A 23122-nucleotide genomic window follows, 5' to 3' on the forward strand; every position below is an offset into this window, starting at 1 on the left:
TACCGGAGTGCCAAGTCTAGGTCCAAAATAATTCTCAACAGCTTCTACCCCCAAGCCATAAGACTCCTGAACAGCTAATCATGGCTACCCGGACTATTTGCACTGCCCCCCCACCCCATCCTTTTACGCTGCTGCTACTCTGTTAATTATTTATGCATAGACACTTTAACTCTACCCACATGTACATATTACTTCAACTACCTCAACTAGCCGGTGCCCCCGCACATTGACTATGCAACGGTACCCCCCTGTATATATAGCCTCCCTACTGTTATTTTATTTTACTTCTGCTCTTTTTTTCTCAACACTTTTTTTGTTGATGTTTTATTTGTACTTTTTTGTTTAAAATAAATGCACTGTTGGTTAAGGGCTGTAAGTAAGCATTTCACTGTAATGTCTGCACCTGTTGTATTCGGCGTATGTGGCCAATAAAATTTTATTTGATTTGATTTGATTTGAGGATGCGCTGCTGATTTCATTAGAGAAGCTGTTTGCTTGCCGACCATTCAGATAAGAAAGATTTTTCTTACGGAGAGAGTGATGTTCACAGCCCTTTGAACAAGGGCAGCTTTAGAAAAAAGACAGAGTTCTGCAAGGTGTATGAAAACATTTGAGACATAGAGGGCGGGTGAGGTAAGATGTGAGAGGGGACAATACAGGAAGAGGAAGAGGAAGTAGAACACCATCAGAAAACATAAGAAGAATGGAGAGTCAATGGTTGACAGATCCGGACCACACACACACACACAAGGAAAGGAATGGACACGGCCTCATGGAAATACTGTTCAATTCAAAATAACTTTATTGTGAAAGAACTGATGACAAACACAATTCACAGTAGTGTGACCGTGCCACTGATGAATCAGTGTGCCACACACAAACACACACACACACACCAGTGCACGGCATGCGCTCACAAACACATGCACACACACAAACAGTGAGTTTGGGGAGCTAGTAGACTATAATCAATACTACTTTCAGCAAGTGAAAGATTCAGCCGACAGTGTCCTCACATTCCCTTCCAGCCATGGCTCATCGCTATGCTGAGACCTTCAAGCCATCTCTGTGTGTCTACTCGTCCTTTCAAATGTAATACACCCCAGGAGACCTAGTACAAAGAGACAACTTTCCATTGTGTAAAAGTGTCTGCAGCACCACTGAATGGAGCCTGGCCTTTAACTAATGATAAATAATTCGCTGGGCTTTTCTTGTGTTGACAATGGCAAGGATGAATATTCTGGAGTGTAATGTGGTAACAAGTATCTATTATAGTTACAAAACTCCAGGATGCGTGTACTGATAAAGGAAAGCTCTATCGATCAATCAAAATGTATTTATAAAGCCCTTTTTACATCAGCAGATGTCACAAAGTGCTTATACAGAAACCCAGCCTAAAACCCCAAAGAACAAGCAATGCAGAAGCATCTACCTGGCAGTTAAAAGAAAATCAAGACAAATTGTATCAGTAACACATGAATATGATGAATACCTCATGGACTATGGGTCTACTTGATTTGGTTGGCTCACATTCAGCACTACATAACTCTCTGTGCACATCAGATACCGACATGTTGTTCCAAACCATAGAGATGTTTGGAAACTCGACATCAGTTAGACACACAGACTCAATACAATCGTTACACAGTACTCAATAACCGGGAACGGATCCAGGAATTCAACGATCCAGTCAATGATTTAAGTGAAAAGCAAAACATTGGGCACAAAGACAATCAAAAACAACACCAGAGACGTTTTATAAAATTAGCTTGTTTATTTCCAAATTGTTTACATTTTTGCAGTGTGATTTCTATAAGATTCTATAAAAGATTGTCATCATAAAACACTATGTTCAATATTGGTAAGTCTCCAAAAAATTGCATTGCACACTGTGGCCGAAAAACTAAATACACATATCAGTACATTCAAGTCCATGTCACCAAAATAGATTTGATTACAAAATATAGTCTTCAATATAAACATGTGCATCGTTTGTTTTTAGAAGCAGGGCAGTCAAAGCACGTCTTCAGCTACTCTGACAAATCCAATCTTTTAAATACTATATCCTTCTTCTGTTGTGTCGTCGTTTTAGTAAAAGACAGCGTCATATTAAGCTGCAAAAATATATATTCCTGTCTCTACCGCTGTGTGTCTGCTTTATGTATATACTGGAAGTCCCTACCTTGAGAGTACTGTAGATGTGATTGCTTGGCTTGGAAAAAAAATTCACACAAAGTGAAAGTGTTGTCAAGCAGGAAAGGGGAGAGTGCGTTTCTCCCCAAGTGCCTTGCAAATGTAGCCTACTTATGTTCACCGGAGTTAAATTCAAGTAAATATCAGGAAAATCAAATAAGAACTGTCTGGTGAAAAGCAGCCTAACCCGTGACAAGGCAGGATTCAGACAATTTGAGTCACTGACAAAATATCAGTTTTCCAAAAGGAACGTTGATGATGTGGGAGAATGAGATATGCTTTGACTGTATTGATGAAACATCTCTCTCTAATAATAATAATAATAATAATATGCCATTTAGCAGACGCTTTTATCCAAAGCGACTTACAGTCGTGCGTGCATACATTTTTGTGTATGGGTGGTCCCGGGGATCGAACCCACTACCTTGGCGTTACAAGCGCCGTGCTCTACCAGCTGAGCTACTCTACTCTGCAGATGTGCTGTCTCCTGACACTATTAGTCTGTAGACGTACGGTCTCCTGAGCCTAACTAATAAGAATGGCACAGCCTCGTCATGTATACATTTGTATGTGTACATTTCGACAACAAAGTCAATCTTTCAGCTACCTGAACCAGATGGTTCATCTCTGTAGGGGGAACAACGGTCATCTCTGATTCTACTGCCGTGATTGGTTGGCCTCCCAAAACGGCGCCTTGGCCCAGTGCCTCAAGTCAAAACATTCACAGGCGTGTTTTGTGAGAGGGAGCCAGCAAGATAGTTCAGAGTTTGACTCTAAAAAAGGGAGGCTAGATCCTACAGTCTTTGTTTAATTGATCTTAGAGATTACTCAGAGCGAAGGTAGCTAGCTATCTGTATCGCTAAATTGTTGTTAGGTTCAAACACACTTTCTCTTCTCTAAGCCTATATCCGTCCTTTCTATTGGATCAAGGCTTCATCTGGTGAAGAAACGAGGTGAGAGGAAAAAACCAAATTGTTTTTTCAATGACGGATGACTACCGGTCAAGAGAAACCCAATGAAAAGACTGAAAGTCCCAGGTTCCCGTTCTTCACATTACTACAGCACTACGCCCAGACATGGTACTCTGGCGCCCTCTGGCGTACATTCCAGGTCATTACAGATGGTCTGGATGCACCGTGCAGGTTCATTCAAGAGGACGTCTATTGAACCTTCAACTAGGAGATACATGGCTCATCTGCGGTTGGCCCAAACATAAACTATCTATTCAAAATACTGGCTGATCATTATTCTGAAATCTCCAAGCACCACGGTATTTAACCTTTCACCTCTAAGCATCAAGAATGGGCTTTTTAGTTTTTTCAGTTCATATACGCACCCATTTCAGATAATTCCCTGATTTTGGTCAATTTCCATCAACTAAGTTATTGCTGAAGAACCATAATGTAACTCCTTCATAGCTTATAAAGTACACCCCTCCCTGCTGTGGTAGAAAGCGTCACAGATCAGATCTATCTTTGTCAGTGAACGTTAGCGTCTCCTGCTGGGGACTCTCCAAAAATATTGTTCCAATTTACACAGTGAAGTCTTTCTATAGGCCGACCAAGTGACTTCATCTGCCTCGACATCCCCCCGTTTCAATACATTCAGTGTGATTCAATTTGCTGGTTTATGAACCACACCACACTTCTACTCAGGTGCAACTGTTATGTAGTATTACACCAGGTTCATAAAAAGGAAGAAATCCATTACAATTCCCTGTTAAAAAAATAAATAAATCTAAACTACACCCTGTCTATATAGTGCAACAGACAACAATGGTCACAGCCTTGTCAAATAAATAACATGTCTTTTCACAAACAATGCAAAGTATCAGTTGCGGTGACTGAGTGAGTAAACATCGTGATGTAACACTGTCTGTGTCTGTACATGACCTTCTTTTGAGGTAATACAGTGCAAATTATTCAGACCCCTCTAGTTTTTCCACATTCTTACATTAAAGCCTTATTCTAAAATGGATTAAATTGTTTGTTTTTCCCCTCATCAATCTAAACACAATACCCCATAATGACAAAGCAAAAACAGGTAAAACATTTTTGCAAAAAAATATTTACAAAAGTATTCAGACCCTTTTACTCAGTACTTTGTTGAAGCACCTTTGGCAGCGATTACAGCCTCAAGTCTTCTTGGGTATGAAGCTACAAGCTTGGCACACCTGTATTTGGGGAGTTTCTCCCATTCTTCTCTGCAGATCCTCTCAAGTTCTGTCAGGTTGGATGGGGAATGTCGCAGCACTGCTATTTTCAGGTCTCTCCAGAGATGTTTGATCAGGTTCTAGTCCGGGCTCTGGCTGGGCCACTCAAGGACATTCAGAGACTTGTCCCGAAACCACTCCTGTGTTGTCTTGGCTGTGTGCTTAGGGTCGTTGTGCTGTTGGAAGGTGAACCTTCACCCCAGTCTGCGGTCCTGAGAGCTCTGGAGCAGATTTTCATCAAGGATCTCTCGGTACTTTGCTCCGTTAATCTTTCCCTCAATCCTGACTAGTCTTCCAGTCCCTGCTGCTGAAAACATCCCCACAGCATGATGCTGCCACCACCATGCCTCACCCTAGGGATGGTGCCAGGTTTCCTCCAGACGTGACGCTTGGTTCAGGCCAAAGAGTTCAATCTTGGTTTCATCAGACCAGAGAATCTTGTTTCTCATGGTCTGAGAGAGTCCTTTAGGTGCCTTTTGGCAAACTTCCATTTAAGAATGATAGAGGCCACTGTGTTCTTCAGGACCATCAATGCTGCAGGAATTTTTTGGTACCCTTCCCCAGATCTGTCCCTCGACACAATCCTGTCTCGGAGCTCTACGGACAACTCCTTCGACCTCATGGCTTGGTTTTTGCTCTGACATGCACTGTCAACTGTGGGACCTTATATAGACAGGTGTGTGCCTTTCCAAATCATGTCCAATCAATTGAATTTACCACAGGTGGACTCCAATCAAGTTGTTGAAACATCTCAAGGATGATCAATGGAAACAGGATGCACCTGAGCTAAATTTTGAGTCTCATAGCAAAGGGTCTGAATACTTACGTAAATAAAGGTATTTATGTTTTTTATTTGTAATAAATTTGCAAAAAATTATAAAAACCTGTTTTCGCTTTGTCATTATGGGGTATTGGGTGTAGATTGATGAGGGGAAAATAGAATAAGGCTTTAACGTAACAAAATGTGGAAGAAGTCAAGGCATCTGAATCCTGTAGCTTGGTGTGTGTGAGTATGTCTGTAGAAGAATGTAGACGTGTCATCTTGTCTGACATCCATATTGCAACATGTAGCAGCATACAAAGTAGTGGTTAGATAGCATTCAAACCTACATACATACGACTACAGTACACCTGAGTCTTACAAGGGTTCAAGTCCCTTAAGGGGAAAATGTCCGTCATCTCACCCCACCTTAAGGTACTTCCCCCTTCAATCGATCAAATAAAAAGGCAGATCAAGAACAAAGAGCCATGAACATGGATAACCCTTATAAAAGGTAAAACTGTGTGCAGCGAAGGGTAGGGGCCCAGAGTTTTTCCTGATCAGGTAAGACTTGGTCCTAGTTATACCAACCCTATAACCAGGACCCAGAGAGTTTCTTGGCCAGGTTCACATAGTCAGGGAAAAACTCCTGGCCCTTAGAATGATCATGTTAGCTTGGTGATTATAGGCTTCTATCGGCATGACTTGGAATGGATGCTTGGAATGAGCGTCAACTAGAGTGAATGATTGAATTCAGGGCTGGGTAAAGACTGTAGCCTTTGTGATCTCGCCAAACACCAATTGTCTGGTGTCTTAAAAGCCTGAGAGGAAGGCTAAAAGAATTGTGGCTAAACTATCATAGAAGAGGTCATGAAAACTACAGTCCAAACAGTACAACCGTAACAACTGAACCCAACCATCCCCCACCAATAAAACACTACAGTATAGAAACATGCAGACGTGTATATAAATAACTCTTATTCAGCATCTAGGACCGATGAAAACACTGACGTTATTCACCACCAGAATGTCTTACTACTACAGCGCCTCACGTCTTGGCCAGATACTGTTCCTTTGTTGAGTCTACACTACAGACCACATATTGACTGACTGGCTAACTGACTGACTGAGAGCCAACATAACCTGAACATAGGGAATGGCTGTCTAAGTTACCCTGTTGCCCCTAGCAACATACAGCCCATAATACTGAGTGTCCATACCTGACACAGCCTTAACCCTTCCCACCTCCCCCCAGAGAGAGCCCATCCAAGCGGGCATGACCGAAGAGCTAAAACACCCCTAGTGCTAGGACCACTTGGACCGCTCCTCCTTTTGGTTGGTGACGGTTGGTAGTATCAGCAGACCGGTCCATCTCATACAGAGGGGTGTGTGGTGGGTGGGCGTGGGATCAGGAGATGCATAGGGAGCTGGGGACGGAGGCCAGGGTGCAGACGGGGGTGGGCAGGCCGTAGTAGAGGGGGTCTGTGAGGGGGAAGAGGAGGAGGAGGAAGAGGAGGACCCCCAGCAGGTAGCAGGAGAGGATGGTAAGGCGGTGGGGGTGCTCCAGGGCCGTGCTCAGGGCAGGGAAGCCCATGTGATTACAGAACGAGTGGCACAGCACCGGCCCCACCAGATGACCTGAGAACAGAGAGAAAATAGTAGATATAAATATTCAGTAAATATTAATCAATATTAGGTAGATATAAATATTAACCAATATTAGGTAGATATAAATATTAACCAATATTAGGTAGATATAAATATTCAAGGTGACAAAATGGTTGCACACACACAACTTTACAACAACTAATATGACCACAAAGAAAGAGACCCAGCCAGACCTAGCTAGTACCCAGAGACCCAGCCTGACCTAGCTAGTACCCAGAGACCCAGCCAGACCTAGCTAATACCCAGAGACCCAGCCAGACCTAGCTAGTACCCAGAGACCCAGCCAGACCTAGCTAGTACCCAGAGACCCAGACAGACCTAGCTAGTACCCAGAGACCCAGCCAGAACTAGCTAGTACCCAGAGACCCAGCCAGACCTATCTAGTACCCAGAGACCCAGCCAGACCTAGCTAGTACCCAGAGACCCAGCCAGACCTAGCTAGTACCCAGAGACCCAGCCAGACCTAGCTAGTACCCAGAGACCCAGCCAGACCTAGCTAGTACCCAGAGACTCAGACAGACCTAGCTAGTACCAAGAGACCCAGACAGACCTAGCTAGTACCCAGAGACCCAGACAGAACTAGCTAGTACCCAGAGACCCAGCCAGACCTAGCTAGTACCCAGAGACCCAGACAGACCTAGCTAGTACCCAGAGACCCAGACAGACCTAGCTAGTACCCAGAGACCCAGACAGAACTAGCTAGTACCCACCTGTTCTGATAAATATGAAGGCAGTGTAAGCTCCAAAGACAGCGGTGTAGGAGAACTGGAACACTGCAACACAACCATTAATAATCATATACAGCCTATTTAACAGTCAGTGGAAGAAGAAGACATAGCTAGGCTACTGTATCCATCTACCACATGGGAGACAAAATAGAAAAGCTGCAGTTTATCATTTGGTCCTTACCTGCAGCGAGAAAGATCCCAGACACAGTGCCCTGTCTGAATCGCAGCAGTTCGATCACATGATGAAAGTGAGCTGTGAAGACAACATCTTTAGAGGTTCCAGACAAAAGAAATCGACATCACGGACAGGGTTGAAAAATAATCCAGCATCATCCAAAATGTATTCGCCATTTACATTTTGTTTACCACATTCACATGCAGAATTTTTGCGGTACTGGTGAGAGCTATGGGTTCATTATTTCAACAAATTAATCTAGCCAAAACTCGCTTGAAGACATTTTTGTGACAGACGAAACCATTTCGCTTTCCAGCTGCAGCTGTGTAATGAGGACAGTTGTTCTGACTGAAAATCATCTTGTCTATATTATTAAAAGCATATCAGGTTTATAACAGAGGTTTACGCCTACTGCCTTTCTGTAATATTAAAAATTATAATAATATATTGGATTTATGTAGCGCTTTTCCAGATGCTCAAAGCACCTAAATGAGTTTTGCTATAATTTTGTTGGGGTCAAAGCCCCAAAAACTACCAGAGAAAAGTGCTTCTCTCTCTCGCTCTCCGTTGATGTGCCAGGGGCTCCAATTGCATGAAAATGATTAGTCAAGAGTCAAAACACACAAAACGATGTGTTGGCTGCAGCTGTAGCACCACAGGTGTGCAGCACAGCTTTGGCATCAATATTTATGTAGGTCAAAATGACGGACGGTGTTTGGATTGACATGCACACACATTAACTGACATAACAGACACACACATTAACTGACATAACGGACTTTAAAGGGGTTGCTCTAATTTAATGGAATGAAATGCTGCTAAATCCAATAAATTATTTTTTCAATTCAGTTGGGGCAAGCAGATTTTTCTAAATGCAAACCAGACCTAGACGATCCACCGGTGCTGTATGTTGATGGGATTTACCTACTCCGAAGAAGAGGGGACAGGTGAACATGGCAGTAGAGGGGCTGGCGCAGGGCACCAGCATGGGCAGCATACAGGCCCTGAATACCAGCTCTTCAGTCAGAGGAGCCACCACCTGGTTCCTCAGCCAGCGCATGTCCCTGAGGCACAGAGTCCAGAACCATGGGTCTGTGGGGGGGAGAGAGTATGCCATAATGTGTCTGTGAGAGAGATACTGTACACATCTAGAAAAATTTTAACACTTAGAGCTGAATCCTATTTTTAAAATTGGTACACTTAACTCATCAATCATGCATTGATGTCAATGGGAGGTTTGTTATCCTGGTGAATCATCTCCAGGATAACACAGTAATAACCATATTGGGGGAATAATCATCTCCAGACAGTATCTCACCAAGGGCCACTCGTATCCCATCCATGAAGCCCCAGGGGCAGTCCATAGCCAGCTGGATGAGAGGGCCAAGAAACAACACCTACCAGAGCAAAGGTCAGAGGTTAACTACTGTAGGTCAGACAACACCAAATGTATATCAACAACAGTCTGTTGTGTCTGTTACCATGGTGAGCAGCTGAGGCAGTATGATGGCTGGGATGAGGCCCTCGAAGCGAATGCCCATCAGAGCCAGCAACGAGGGGCCGGGCTATAGGGGAACAAGAGGAGACATAGTGATGGAATCCATGGAATGTTTTCATGTATATAACGTAGCATAAATAATAATAATAATAATAATATGCCATTTAGCAGACGCTTTTATCCAAAGCGACTTACAGTCATGCGTACATACATTATTTATTTTTTGTGTATGGGTGGTCCCAGGGATCGAACCCACTACCCTGGCGTTACAAGCGCCGTGCTCTACCAGCTGAGCTACATAGGACCACATCACGGCATAACACTCCCTAACAATGAACAGACCAGGAAATAGGCTGTAATCAGCTGGCATCCTGTGCCCCAGCCTCAAAGGAACTGCTTGTTTCATGCATCTGTGCCCAGATACTGGGTTGCAATGTATCAAATCCATTATAGGGCAAGAGGTTGCTTGGAAAGCTGGCTACGATGTGTAGTTGTTCTGTATTGGAGTAAGCTGCTTTTCCTTTTCTAATAGAGTGGGGAAATGTGACGCACTAAGCTACAATAACCCATTCTTTCCCCATACAAAACTACAGCAGACTGCTATTCCAAAGCACTTGGAACCATCAACACAGGCTCAGCTGTCATTTCCAACCATGAGCTTTAGTCATCTGATAGCAGTCAGCCGGTAGCTGAGACAGCGCGGCGTAGAGACTCACCATCACACCAGTGTACACCTTCCATGTCCACACGAAGACAGGCGACAAGGCAGATACGATCAGGACACTGGTGAAGCGCCTCTTGATAACGGCCGGGTGGTCCCTGGGGGCAGGCACGTGATGCACACACAGGAGAGGCACGTGTCAACATTACATTTTGTAAACACACCAGCCCCTTAAGGAGCAAGAACACTGCAGTTAAACAGGAAACTAAATAAATAAGCCCTCTGGTTTTGTTTGCTTGCTAATTTACCAGCAAATAATGAAAAGGCTGGCAGACTGCTGCAGGGAAATTCCATGGTAACAGAATTACACTGACACTCAGATTTTTCACTTTAAAATGTATACCAAACACAAACCATTGATTTCAAAGTTTAACAAACCATAGAACTCTATGCACAACTCTATGCACAACTACTTTCAACAATTTACACTGAACATTTTATTAAAACACATTTACAGGAAAAACTGTGCAGATACAAAGTTTGGTAACAGAGTAAAACTGAGGGAGATGTTACAGTAATTCTGTTACCAAACTTTGCATCTGCACTAGCCCAAAAGCCGGCAGATGGCGATATTGAGTAATTTCATCTTACTGTCCAAAGGGAATGTATGCGACACTGTCATTCTCATTGAAAGCAAGTCTAAGAAGCGGTAGATCGGTCCTATGTGCGCCATTTCTATGCTTCCCGTTCTAAAGTTTCTAATCTTTTACTTTCGGTTTTGTAGACCAGCTTCAAACAACTGAAAATACTATATTTTTGGTTAAGGAAAATATATTTCACAGCGGTTTAGAAGGTACAATGATTCTCTACACTATACTTGCTTGTTTTGTCAAAAACTGAAATTAGGCGAACTATTAGAATTTTAGCAACCAGGAAGTGGTGGAGTGATTTCTGCATATTCTACCTTTAAATACATATGAGAACATGATATAATGGTTTGTTTTAGCCTTTCAGTTAATCTTTAATAGAAAATGACTCAAGTAAAAGTGAAAGTCACCCAGTAAAATACTACTTGAGTAAAAGTCTAAAAGTATCTGGTTTTAAATGTACTTAAGTACAGTGGTGGAAAAAGTACTCAATTGTCATACTTGAGTAAAAGTATAGAGTAAACGTAAATGCTGTACATTAAATTCCTTATATTAAGCAAACCAGATGGCACAATTTTCTTGTTTTTTTAATTTACGGACAGACGGGCACACTCCAACACTCAGACATAATTTACAAACGCATTATTTGTGTTTAGTGAGTTCACCAGATCAGATGCAGTATGGATGACAACGCTCTATATTAATACGTGCGTGAATTGGACCATATTGCTGGCCTGCCTGAGCATTCTAAATGTAACTAGTACTTTTGGGTGTCAGGGAAAATGTATGGGAGTAAAAAGTACATATTTTCTTTAGGAATGTTGTGGAGTAAAATTAAAAAGTTGTCAAAAATATTAATAGTAAAGTAAAGTACAGATACCCCCCCAAATACGACTTAAGTAGTACTTTAAAATATGTTTACTTAAGTACTTTACACCACTGTTCACTCAAAAGAGAGTTTCTATTGGACAAATTCAGGTAGGTCCCTCCCCGTTCCGTTCCGTTGGCTCTGTTTGGTTCTTAACCGTTTTCCATTACGAATAGGCCTCCACCCCTAGTCTGATAGTTTCAAAATAAAAGGCTGCTGCAACCTGATTGGCTGAACGCGATAGGTAACATCTGAGACTAGCATTAGCTATTCTAGCATGGTGGTGGAAAATGGTGGTTCTTAAAGAAAGTACGCTTATTTTCCCAGTTTTCTTCGCCTTCTCACTATTTGTATTTGTATTTATTATGGATCCCCATGAGTTCCTGCCAAGGCAGCAGCTACTCTTTCTGGGGTCCAGCAAAAATTAAGGCAGTAATACACATTATATTACAACTTTTAAACATTAAAATACATTTTACAACAGATTTCACAATCCAATAAGTGTGTTCCCTCCGGCCACTACTCTACTACCACACACAATCCAGGTGTACATGTGTGTATAGTGTGTATGTTATCTGTGTTTGTATGTGTGTGTTTGTACCTGTGTGTGTGACCCTTCACAGTCCTCGCTGTTCCATTAGGTGTGTTTTCATTATCTGTTTTTTAAAAATCAGATTTTACTGCTTGCGTGGGTTACCTGATGTGGAATAGAGTTCCATGTAGCCATGGCTCTATTTGGTACTGTGCGCCTCCCATAGTCTGTTCTTGACTTGGGGACTGTGAAGAGACCTCTGGTGGCATGTCTTGTGGCATATGCATGGGTGTCCGAGCTGTGTGCAAGTAGTTTAAAACAGACAGCTCGGTGCATTCAACATGTCAATACTTCTTACAAAAACAAGTAGTGACGAAGTCAATCTCTCCTCTACTTTGAGCCATGAGAGATTGACATGCATATTATTAATGTTAGCTCTACTGTGTACATTTAAGGGCCAGCCGTGCTGCCCTGTTCTGGGCCAGTTGTAATTTTCCCAAGTCCCTCTTTGTGGCACCTGACCACACAACTGGGCAGTAGTCCAGGTGCGACAAAACTAGGGCCTGTAAGACCTGCCTTGTTGATCTTAGCTACTGTTGCATTAATAACAGTTTACAATCCAGGGTTACTCCAAGCAGTTTAGTCTCCTCAATTTGCTCAATTACTTTTTTTTTATATATTTCTTTTGTCATTTAGTAGACGCTCTTATCCAGAGCGACTTACATGAGCAATTAGGGTTAAGTGCCTTGCTCAAGGGCACATCGACAGATTTTTCACCTAGTCGGCTCGGGGATTAGAACCAGCGACCTTTCAGTTACAGGCACAACGCTCTTAACCACTATTACAAGATTTAGTTGAGGTTTAGGGTTTAGTGAATGATTTGTCCCAAATAAAACGCTTTTAGTTTTTGAAATATTTAGGACTAACTTATTCCTTGTCACCTATTCTGAAACTGACTGCAGCTCTTTGTAAATGTTGCAGTGATTTCACTCACCGTAGTAGCTGGCGTGTATAGTGTTGAGTCATCTGCATACATAGACACACAGGATTTACTATGAGCCAGTGGCATGTCGTTAGTAATGCATCTGGCCCTTCATTGGACACTGTGTTAACAAACCTCCAAACGAGCTTCAATGCCATACAACACTCCTTCCGTAGCCTCCAACTGCTCTTAAACACTAGTAAAACTAAATGCATGCTCTTCAATCGAACGCTGCTGGCACCCGCCCACCCGACTAGAATCACCACTCTCGACGGGTCTGACCTAGAGTATGTGGACAACTACAAATACCTAGGTGTCTGGTTAGACTGTAAACTCTCCTTCCAGACTCACATTAAGAATCTCCAATCCAAAGTTAAATCTAGAATCGGCTTCCTATTTCGCAACAAAGCCTCCTTCACTCATGCTGCCAAACATGCCCTCGTAAAACTGACTATCCTACCGATCCTTGACTTCGGCGATGTCATTTACAAAATAGCCTCCAACACTCTACTCAGCAAATTGGATGTAGTCTATCACAGTGCCATCCGTTTTGTCTCCAAAGCCCCATACACTACCCACCACTGTGACCTGTACGCTCTTGTTGGCTGGTCCTCACTACATGTTCGTCGTCAAACCCACTGGCTCCAGGCCATCTATAAATCACTGCTAGGCAAATCCCCGCCTTATCTTAGCTCATTGGTCACCATAGCAGCACCCACCCGTAGTCTGCGCTCCAGCAGGTATATCTCACTGGTCATTCCCAAAGCCAACACCTCATTTGGCCGCCATTCCTTCCAGTTCTCTGCTGCCAATGACTGGAACGAATTGCAAAAATCTCTGAAGCTGGAGACTCTCATCTCCCTCACTAACTTTAAGCATCAGTTGTCAGAGCACCTTACTGATCACTGCACCTGTACACAGCCCATCTGAAATTAGCCCACCCAACTACCTCATCCCTATATTGTTATTTATTTTGCTCTTTTGCACCCCAGTATCTCTATTTGCACATAATCTCTTGCACATCTAGCATTCCAGTGTTAATACTAATTGTAAGTATTTTGCACTATAGCATATTTATTGCCTTACCTCCATAACTTTTTTTTTTTTTTTTTTTTTTTTTTGGGGGGGATGGATCAGCTTAATATTGCAGATAGATTGCATCTTCTATCAATGTAATTGTCTGCATCACTTCCAATCCCCCATGTTTATTTATATTTTTTATATATATATTCCCCTTTATTACTTTTCAACCCCACCATCCTTTCCCTACTTGGAGTAAATTAGTGAACAACAACGCCCAGGCCTCTACTTCCGGTCTATACTTACTATCTACACCTTATGGACAGAGTTAATTTTACAATAATTCTATATCTATATATATATATATATATATATATATATATATATATATATATATATATATATATATATATATATATATATATATTATTTATTTTTTTGCTCCTGAACTTCTTCTACTCTCAACCTCTCCGATCATTTTCATGATGTCCATCCGGTTTGCTTCTAAATGCCATATCTTTCTAACTGTGCTCTTTCCCAAAAGCTCCCAACATACAACCTATATACTTATTATGGACACAGTATGCTTACATTATTAGCTATCTTTGTTATTATTTGTTGTTATTTGTTATTAGTCCCATCCTTCAACTCTATTCAATACCTCCCATCTATCTCTTAACACCATCCATATAGGATTTCTATTTGCCATATATATTTCAACCGTACTGTGATGTTTTACAAAAGTTCTGAACCTTTCTATTCTCATTGCTTCTACAGATTGTGAATTAAAAATAAACATTTTTGCTAAAAGTATTATTATATTATTGATTGATTGACTATGACTTTTCAGATCACCCAGTAATGCTATCTGCAAGGTTAGTTCCAGGTAAATATTGCAATCCTTTAGCCATTCCTGGACCTGTGTCCAAAAACAAGCTACAAATGGACAGAACCAAAACAAATGATCTAATGATTCTATCTCTTCACAGCAAAATCTGCAGAGCTGGGAAGATTGTATCCCCCATATAAATAACATTCTATTGGTAGCAAGAATTTTATATAATAATTTAAATTGAAAGATTCTAATTTTTGAATCCGGTGTCGTTTTGCGTGTCAGTTCATAAACACTATGCCATGGGATCGGTACGTCAAAGATCTCTTCCCAACTATTTTGCAATCTATATGGGACGGCTGTCAATCCTTTGGTCCTTAAGTGAAACTGATATACTTTTTTATTTATCACAGTTTTCCTTAACCAATTATGTTCTTTAATGCAAGGCCAACAGACAAGTTCCTTACTTTCTCCCCCTTCAACTTTCCTCTTCCACTTTTGCGGTAAGGCTGCAATTATTTGGTTGTAATTTTGGGTAGAGCAGACATTTCCATATGTTTTTGTTAGCTGCATGTGCGACATAACTCCACCAGTCCTACCGATGATATCATTTACGAAGATTATACCTTTTTTAAACATTCTGTCAAAAAATAAAGGTTTTTTGTCAATTAGTATATTTGAATTTAACCACAATATTTGTTGCATTATTTGTTCTGTCGTTTCTGGAGGATTAAATTGAAATTGCAACCAACTTTCTATGGCTTGTTTTAGAAATAGTGACATTTGGGAGATTATTTCCTTTTCAAATAACTGAAAGTGAGAGGTTGTAATCTGAATAAAGGGAAAAAGGCCTTTCTTGAACAGTGGGTGAGACAATCTTACTAATTTGCTTGAGAACCAGTTCGGATTTAAGTATAACTTTTGGATGACTGAAGATTTTAGTGATAGGTCTAATGCTTTAATATTTAATAATTTCTGTCCTCCGAATTCATATTCATTATATAAATATGCTCTTTTAATTTTGTCTGGCTTGCCGTTCCAAATAAAATTGAATATTTTTTTCTCATATAATTTAAAAAACTGTTTGCTAGGCGTAGGCAAGACCATAAGCAAATAGGTAAACTGGGATAATACTAAAGAGTTAATCAGGGTGATTTTTCCACAAATTGACAGGTATTTTCCTTTCCATGGTAGTAAGATCTTATCTATTTTTGCTAACTTTCTATTAAAATTTATTGAAGTGAGATCATTTATTTCCTTTGGGATATGTATTCCGAGTATATCTACATCACCATCAGACCATTTTATTGGTAAACTACATGGTAATGTAAAAATTGTATTTTTTAGTGATCCAATACGTAATATAGTACATTTGTCATAATTTGGTTTTAATCCAGAGAGGTTAGAAAATGTATCTAGATCCTCTATGAGGCTGTGGAGGGATTCTAGTTGTGGATCTAAAAGAAAACATGAATCATCTGCGTACAATGACACCTTTGTTTTTAAGCCCTGTATTTCTAATCCTCTGATATTATTATTGGATCTGATTTTAATAGCTAACATCTCAATGGCCACAATAAATAGATATGCCGATAGTGGACAACCTTGTTTCACTCCTCTTGACAGTTTAAAACTTTCTGAGAAATAGCCATTATTTACTATTTTACACCTAGGGTTACTATACATGATTTTGACCCATTTTATAAGAGATTCTCCAAAATTGAAATGCTCCAGGCATTTATATATAAATTCCAGTCGAACTTTATCAAATGCCTTTTCGAAGTCTGCTATGAATAGCAGGCCTGGTTTCCCATATTTTCCATAGTGTTCTATTGTTTCCAATACTTGCCTTATATTATCTCCAATGTATCTTCCATGTAAAAAACCTGTCTGATTAGAATGAATAATATCCGACAATACCTTTTTAATTCTATGCGCTATACATTTTGCTAGGATTTTTGCATCACAACACTGAAGTGTAAGTGGCCTCCAATTTTGTAAATGGACTGGATCTTTATATTTTCCACTTGTATCCTGTTTCAGTAATAATGAGATCAGACCTTCTTCTTGAGTGTCAGATAATCTACCATTTACATAGGAGTGGTTAAAACATGCTAATAACGGTCCTCTTAGTATATCAAAAAAGGTTTGGTATACCTCGATTGGTATGCCATCCAACCCTGGAGTTTTCCCAGACTTAAAGTCTTTAATTGCATCCAGAAGTTCCTCCTCTGTAATTTCACCTTCACATGAGTCTTTCTGTGTGGCTGTTAATTTGACATTATCAATAGAAAAAAAATCTCTACAATTAGCTTCAGTTAGAGGAGATGGAGGCGACTGAAAAGAAAACATATGCTTAAAATACTTTGTTTCTTCCTTCAAAATATCATTAGGTGAATTATAGGTGACTCCGTCAATTGTAACCAGTTTCATTAAGTTCTTTTTGGTAGCATTCCTATGTTGAAGATTAAAAAAGAATTTTGTGCATTTTTCCCCATATTCCATCCAGTTTGCTTTATTTTTATAATATATTACACTTGATCTTTCTTGAATAAGTTTTTCCATTTCTTTTTGTTTTTCCTCTAATTTATTCTGAGCCTCTATGTTACAGTTTTTATTGCCATCTATCTGTTCTGTTAGACTTTCTATTTCCTTTCTTAGTATAAACTCTTTTGACCTAAATTGCTTTTGTTTTCGAGATGAGTACTGAATTGCATGGCCTCTAAAGGCACATTTAAAGGTGTCCCATACAATAAGGGGATTCGCTGTACCTATGTTATGTTGGAAAAAGTCAGTTATAAATTCCTTTGTTCTAATTATAAATAAATTATCATCTAATAGGCTTTGATTAAATTTCCAATATCCTCGCCCACGTGGAAATTCAGTCAGAGTAATGTATATGCCTATTATATGATGGTCCGACCGCATTCTGTCCCCTATCAACACTTTTTTTACTTTTGGTGCCAACGAGAATGAGATAAGAAAGAAGTCAAGACGACTAGCTTGATTCAGTCTCCGCCATGTATATCTCACTAGATCAGCATATTTAAGCCTCCATATATCTACTAGTTCTAATGTATCCATGACATTCACAATTTCCTTAAGAGCATGTGGGTGATTGTTTGTGGTGTGATTTCCTTTTCGGTCCATTGAGCTATTTAAAACAGTATTATAATCCCCCACCATAATAATATTGTCTTGAGTTGCTTGCAGGCTTGATAATTTATTATATATATTGTCAAAGAATTGTGGATCATCATTATTTGGTCCGTAAAGGTTAATGAGCCATATCTGTTTATGGTCCAATACCATATTTAAAATAATCCATCTACCTTGCGTATCTATTTGGACAATTTGCACATTCGGATCGAAATTACTATTAATTAATATCATCACCCCTTTTGAATTTCTTTGCCCATGGGAGAAGTATATTTCCCCCCCCCATTCTTTTTTCCACGCTACTTCATCTCGAATTGTTGAATGAGTTTCCTGTATACAATAGATATTATATTCCTTCTCTTTGAGCCATGTAAATATTGTTCTTCTTTTGTTATTATCAGCTAAGCCATTACAATTATAACTGGCTATACTTATTTCACCATACACCATAATGAGATACAAGTTTCAAGTCTATTTATCATTATATATGTTTGTAAATTTACCAATAAAAAATAGCGTAATGATTGAGTGTCCATATAGCTGTACCGTGATATTTGCATTGCTACGGAGTAACCCTTCAATTGTTCTCCACTAATTCCCCCGCTAAAGCCCCTCCCCATCCCAAGTTGAGCCGTCATCCCAGTGATCAGCATCCCACCCACGTCCCTCCGTATCCCTAAGGCCCCGAGAGGCCAGGACCCATCCATCGAAAACAGCACACAGTGCCACCCACAAAACAGAAGCAGGTTAACCGCCAAAAGCATTTCCAATGCTTTCACCTCTATATATATATATCTATATAACTATTTTTTTTTTTTTAATTATGCATATCCTATTTTCCATCATTATCAATTAATATGCGTAATAATGTCGGCAGTTCACGCATAGGATTCTAACATATAACCAGGATTGCCATTGTATTACATTTAATTCATTGACAAGCAATTATTATCCTAGCAAATAATTCCCGCGGTCCATCCCATACCCCCCCCCCCAACATCCCCCCCCCCCCCCCCCACAACAGATGCCAGACAAGCACACACGCACATACTCACATACTCCAACACACTCAACCCCCCTCCCCCACAATCCACCATAAAATCCGATACTCAACGGCTGTTATATCCCAGAGCCCAACTCGAGAAATAACTTGATCTACGAGTGCACATACAGTTAAAGCTGATTGAGAAAGCATGCAGATTGAGCAGAAATTGATAACAATGTGAGATTTGATTAATCTACTTAATCTATGTCAAGTCCTAGGTGATGGAGATCAGATCCACCCTCTTCACCTGAGACACAAACACTCTGATCCCCTGTTGTAACCATTTTCCCAAGCATCTCCATGCGGTCAGACCTTTGATTATTTTGTGCCACCTGGGCCACAATGATAAACCCCCTCTCTGATTGTCCGAGTGTGACCCCCTCCCCATGGGTTACTGCAGCCAGTGTTGCCAGCACTGCCACTACCTGGGTGGGCGTACCCCACCGGAATCCCCACCGGCTAGGTAAAAGGTCGTCAAGGTTCTCATTAGCAGCTTTGAGAATTTCCTTGTATATTATGCTCTCCCATCAGGGGGCTCTGGCTTTGTAGGACCAACCCTGCCAGGCAGGCTCAGAATCTTGAGGGGGCGGTGCTGCTCAAGTAGGTCTCTGACCGCATTTATTTCTCTGTTTAGGCTGCATATTCACAGCAGGTCCATAAAATAGATGGGAACTTCTCTTTGGTGTATGGGTCGCTCAGGTGGGTGTCCAGGTTATAGGGTTAGGGATCTTTCCATCATGATACGACAATGAATAATTAGATTAGATGTATACTATATTTAAAACTGTATATCCCTCATCTACACAAAATTGAAAGCTCTCTCTCTCACTACCCCTGTTCATAGACCCCCGGTCGGCTCTGGGATATGCAACCATTTCCCCTCTCACTCACTTAACGCCGCACCTTTTCAAACACAAAAATGCACACCACATGGTTGACTGCGGAAGAAATGGGCCGAGCGTGCAAACGCACCCGCATCCACATCTGCTGCAAGGGGGAAAGGACGCCAGAGAGAACACAGGACCAACCACAACAACCACCCGCCAAAACAACAACCTCCCGCCAAAAAAATCCATGTTCTAATTATTTGTATATAAAGATGTATTATTCTGCTTGTTATATCGTTTTATCCATTTATAAAATACTATACTTACTATAAATGTTATTTAATATTACAATCCCTATCATTGCTAGTATCAGGTGCTCCAATATTTGACTCCTCTATTACAACTTTTAGAATAGCCATGGAGTAGTCTTTGTGTCTCTGAACATTTGGTTGTCAATATATAATTTATCCACCACTAGTGCAACACGTTTCCCTTTTAATCTGTTTTCCTTGAAGATTGGATACAGAACTTTGCGCCTTTCTACAATCTCCTTCGGGAACTGATCATTCATGCCTATTTTCGTGCCAGTAAGTCTTTTTCCCAGGCTTTTCACCATAGCTTTGTCCTTAAAAAAAGCAAATTTGGCAACGATTGGGCGCTCATATTTCTGTCCTCTTTTTCCGAAACGATGTACACGTTCGAGTTGGATTTTATCGACAGCCTCGAGTGGGATTTGTAGCGCTGTATGCAGGAAGTCCTTCATAATATTCTCTGTTATTTCTCCCTCCTTTTCCTGAATACCCGTAAGTACTAGATTTTCCCTCATCGATCTAGTTTGGATGTCTAGTAAGGCTTCTCTCAGAAGATTGTTCTCCTTTTTTAATTCCCTAACGTCCGTTTCCATTTTAGAGACTGTCACTTTTATTTCTTTGGTTTCTTTCTCCATTACCAAAGCTTTTTCGTCACTCATTTGAAGACTCGCTTTCAACTCTTTTACGTCTTTACTGACCAATTCTAATATGCCCAATTTGTCATTTATCGACTTCAACAGGTCGCTTTCCACACTTACCATACCCAGTGGTGAAAAGCATATATCATCTGTATCTGTCGATGAATCGCGTTTCCTTTTGGGGATCGGCTCTCCACGCTTGTCTTCAGTCATGTTTGGGTGTTGCTTGTTGTAGTAATATTTGTCGATATATTTCTCTAGCCTTATGATCTTATTTCTGTTATTATCCAGATTGAATTATATTAACTGCGAATATATGAAATGCTAATATTTAGTCTAACTTACTGATTTTGAATATTATGTTTTTATCTTGAGGTGTTTTGTACCGATTTCTATTCAATACGCCATCTTGTTTACGCGTGCCCCGCCCCTTGTTTACCTCCATAACTTGCTACATTTGCACACACTGTATATATATTTTCTGTTGTATTTTTTGACTTTATGTTTTTTACCCCATATGTAACTCTGTGTTGTTGTTTTTAATCGCACTACTATGCTTTATCTTGGCCAGGTCGCAGTTGTAAATGAGAACTTGTTCTCAACTGGCTTACCTGGTTAAATAAAGGTGAAATAAAAAAAAATAGCTGCTGCCCTGGGGAATGCCTGATTCTACCTGGATTATGTTGGAGAGGCTACCATTAAAGAACACCCTCTGTGTTCTGTTAGACAGGTACCTCTCAATTCACAATATAGTAGGGGGTGTAAAGCCAACATGTAAGTTTTTCCAGCAGCATACTATGATCGATAATGTCAAAAGCCACACTGAAGTCTAACAAAACAGCTCCCACAATCGTTTTATTATCAATTTATCTCTGCCAATCATCAGTCATTTGTGTAAGTGCCGTGCATGTTGAATGCCCTTCCCTATAAATGTGCTGAAAGTCTATTGTAAATTAATTTACTGTAAAATAGCATTGTATCTGGTCAAACACAATTTTTTCCAAAAGTTTACTAAGGGTTGGTAACAGGCTGATTGGTTGGCTATTTGAGCCAGTAAAGGGTGCTTTACTATGCTTGGGTAGAGGAATGACTTTTGCTTCCCTCCAGGCCTGAGGGCACACACTTTTTTATAAGCTTAGATTGAAGATGTGGCAAATAGTAGTGGCAATATAGTCCTCTATCATCCTCAGTAATTTTCCATCCCAGTTGTCAGATTCAGGTGGCTTGTCATTGTTGATAGACAACAATCTTTTTTTCACCTCTTCCACACTCACTTTACGGCCTTTCATAATTTGGTCAGTTATACTTGGATGTGTAGGTTTGGCGTTTGTTGCTGGCATGTCATGCCTAAATGTGCTAATCTTGTCAATTATACAAATAATTAAAGTAGTTGGCAATATCAGTGGGTTTTGTGATGAATGAGCCATCTGATTCAATGAATGATGAAGCTGAGTTTGCCATTATGCCCAAAATGTTATTTAAGGTGCTCCAAAGCTTTTTACTATCATTCTTTATATCATTTATCTTGTTTCATAGTATAGTTTCTTCTTCTTTTTGTTCTGTTTAGTCACATGATTTCTCAATTTGCTGTAGGTTTGCCAATCGGTTATGCAGCCAAACTTATTTGCCATTAAATAGAGTTAAGGAGGAAATCGACGTCTTTGGAGGCTGAATGGATAATGTTTTATGCACGAACCGGTCCACTGGGGATACGAGTGTATTGCCGGACACATGCATTCCCTTTGGACTGTAAAATGCAAAGACCATAGAGATCCTAACAAAGTATTCTAATTCCTAATTATATGGAAACGACTCAATATTGCCATCTGCTGGCCCTTGGTCTTTTTTGTTGAAATTACTCTGTAAATTGTTCAGAGTAGTCATTGTGCATAGAGTTGTATGGCTTGTTCAACTTTGAAATCAATGTTTTTGTTTTGGCATACATTTAAGTGAAAAATCGGAGCCTCAGCGTAATTCCGTTACCATTGAATTGCCCTGCACGAAAGCCATGCTAGGTAGCTAGCAAGCGCCGACAAGCTAGCTAGCTACCGCTTCCGTATGTCTACAGCATCTTCTACGAATCAAGAAAGCAAAGAAATACGAGTCTTACCTTGGCAAATCACTTCTCCACACGTATAAGCTCCCAACGTAGGAGCAGGCAAGCAGCAAACATGACAGAACAGACACACAGCATATTCCGTCAGGAGGCACAAACTCGCCATTGCTGCTCCACATTTGGTTTGACATCAAATTTGGCGTTAAATCGTCATCCTCTACCATGGCGAGGGTACAGAGTCAATGGTTGTGTTTGAACAAAGATATTATGTCGTGGTGTGATAATTCCTTGACCACCTTAATTCATGAGA

At 40.5% G+C, this 23122-nt stretch overlaps 1 protein-coding gene across 1 annotated transcript; it reads right to left on the bottom strand.

Moving 5' to 3' along the window:
* Window positions 1–5449: 5449 nt before the first annotated feature.
* Window positions 5450–23122, bottom strand: LOC311132135 (CAAX prenyl protease 2-like). Its single transcript, XM_084165354.1, has 8 exons — window positions 22867–23122; window positions 9951–10053; window positions 9218–9301; window positions 9055–9133; window positions 8661–8828; window positions 7743–7814; window positions 7544–7606; window positions 5450–6803 (listed from the first exon to the last, which is right to left on the bottom strand). The coding sequence occupies exons 1-8, from the start codon at window positions 23034–23036 to the stop codon at window positions 6574–6576; spliced, it is 969 nt and encodes a 322-aa protein (XP_084021480.1). The 5' UTR covers window positions 23037–23122; the 3' UTR covers window positions 5450–6573.

This window comes from Coregonus lavaretus (genome assembly GCF_964263955.1).
Source record: "Coregonus lavaretus genome assembly, chromosome: 7".
Lineage (NCBI taxonomy): Eukaryota > Metazoa > Chordata > Actinopteri > Salmoniformes > Salmonidae > Coregonus > Coregonus lavaretus.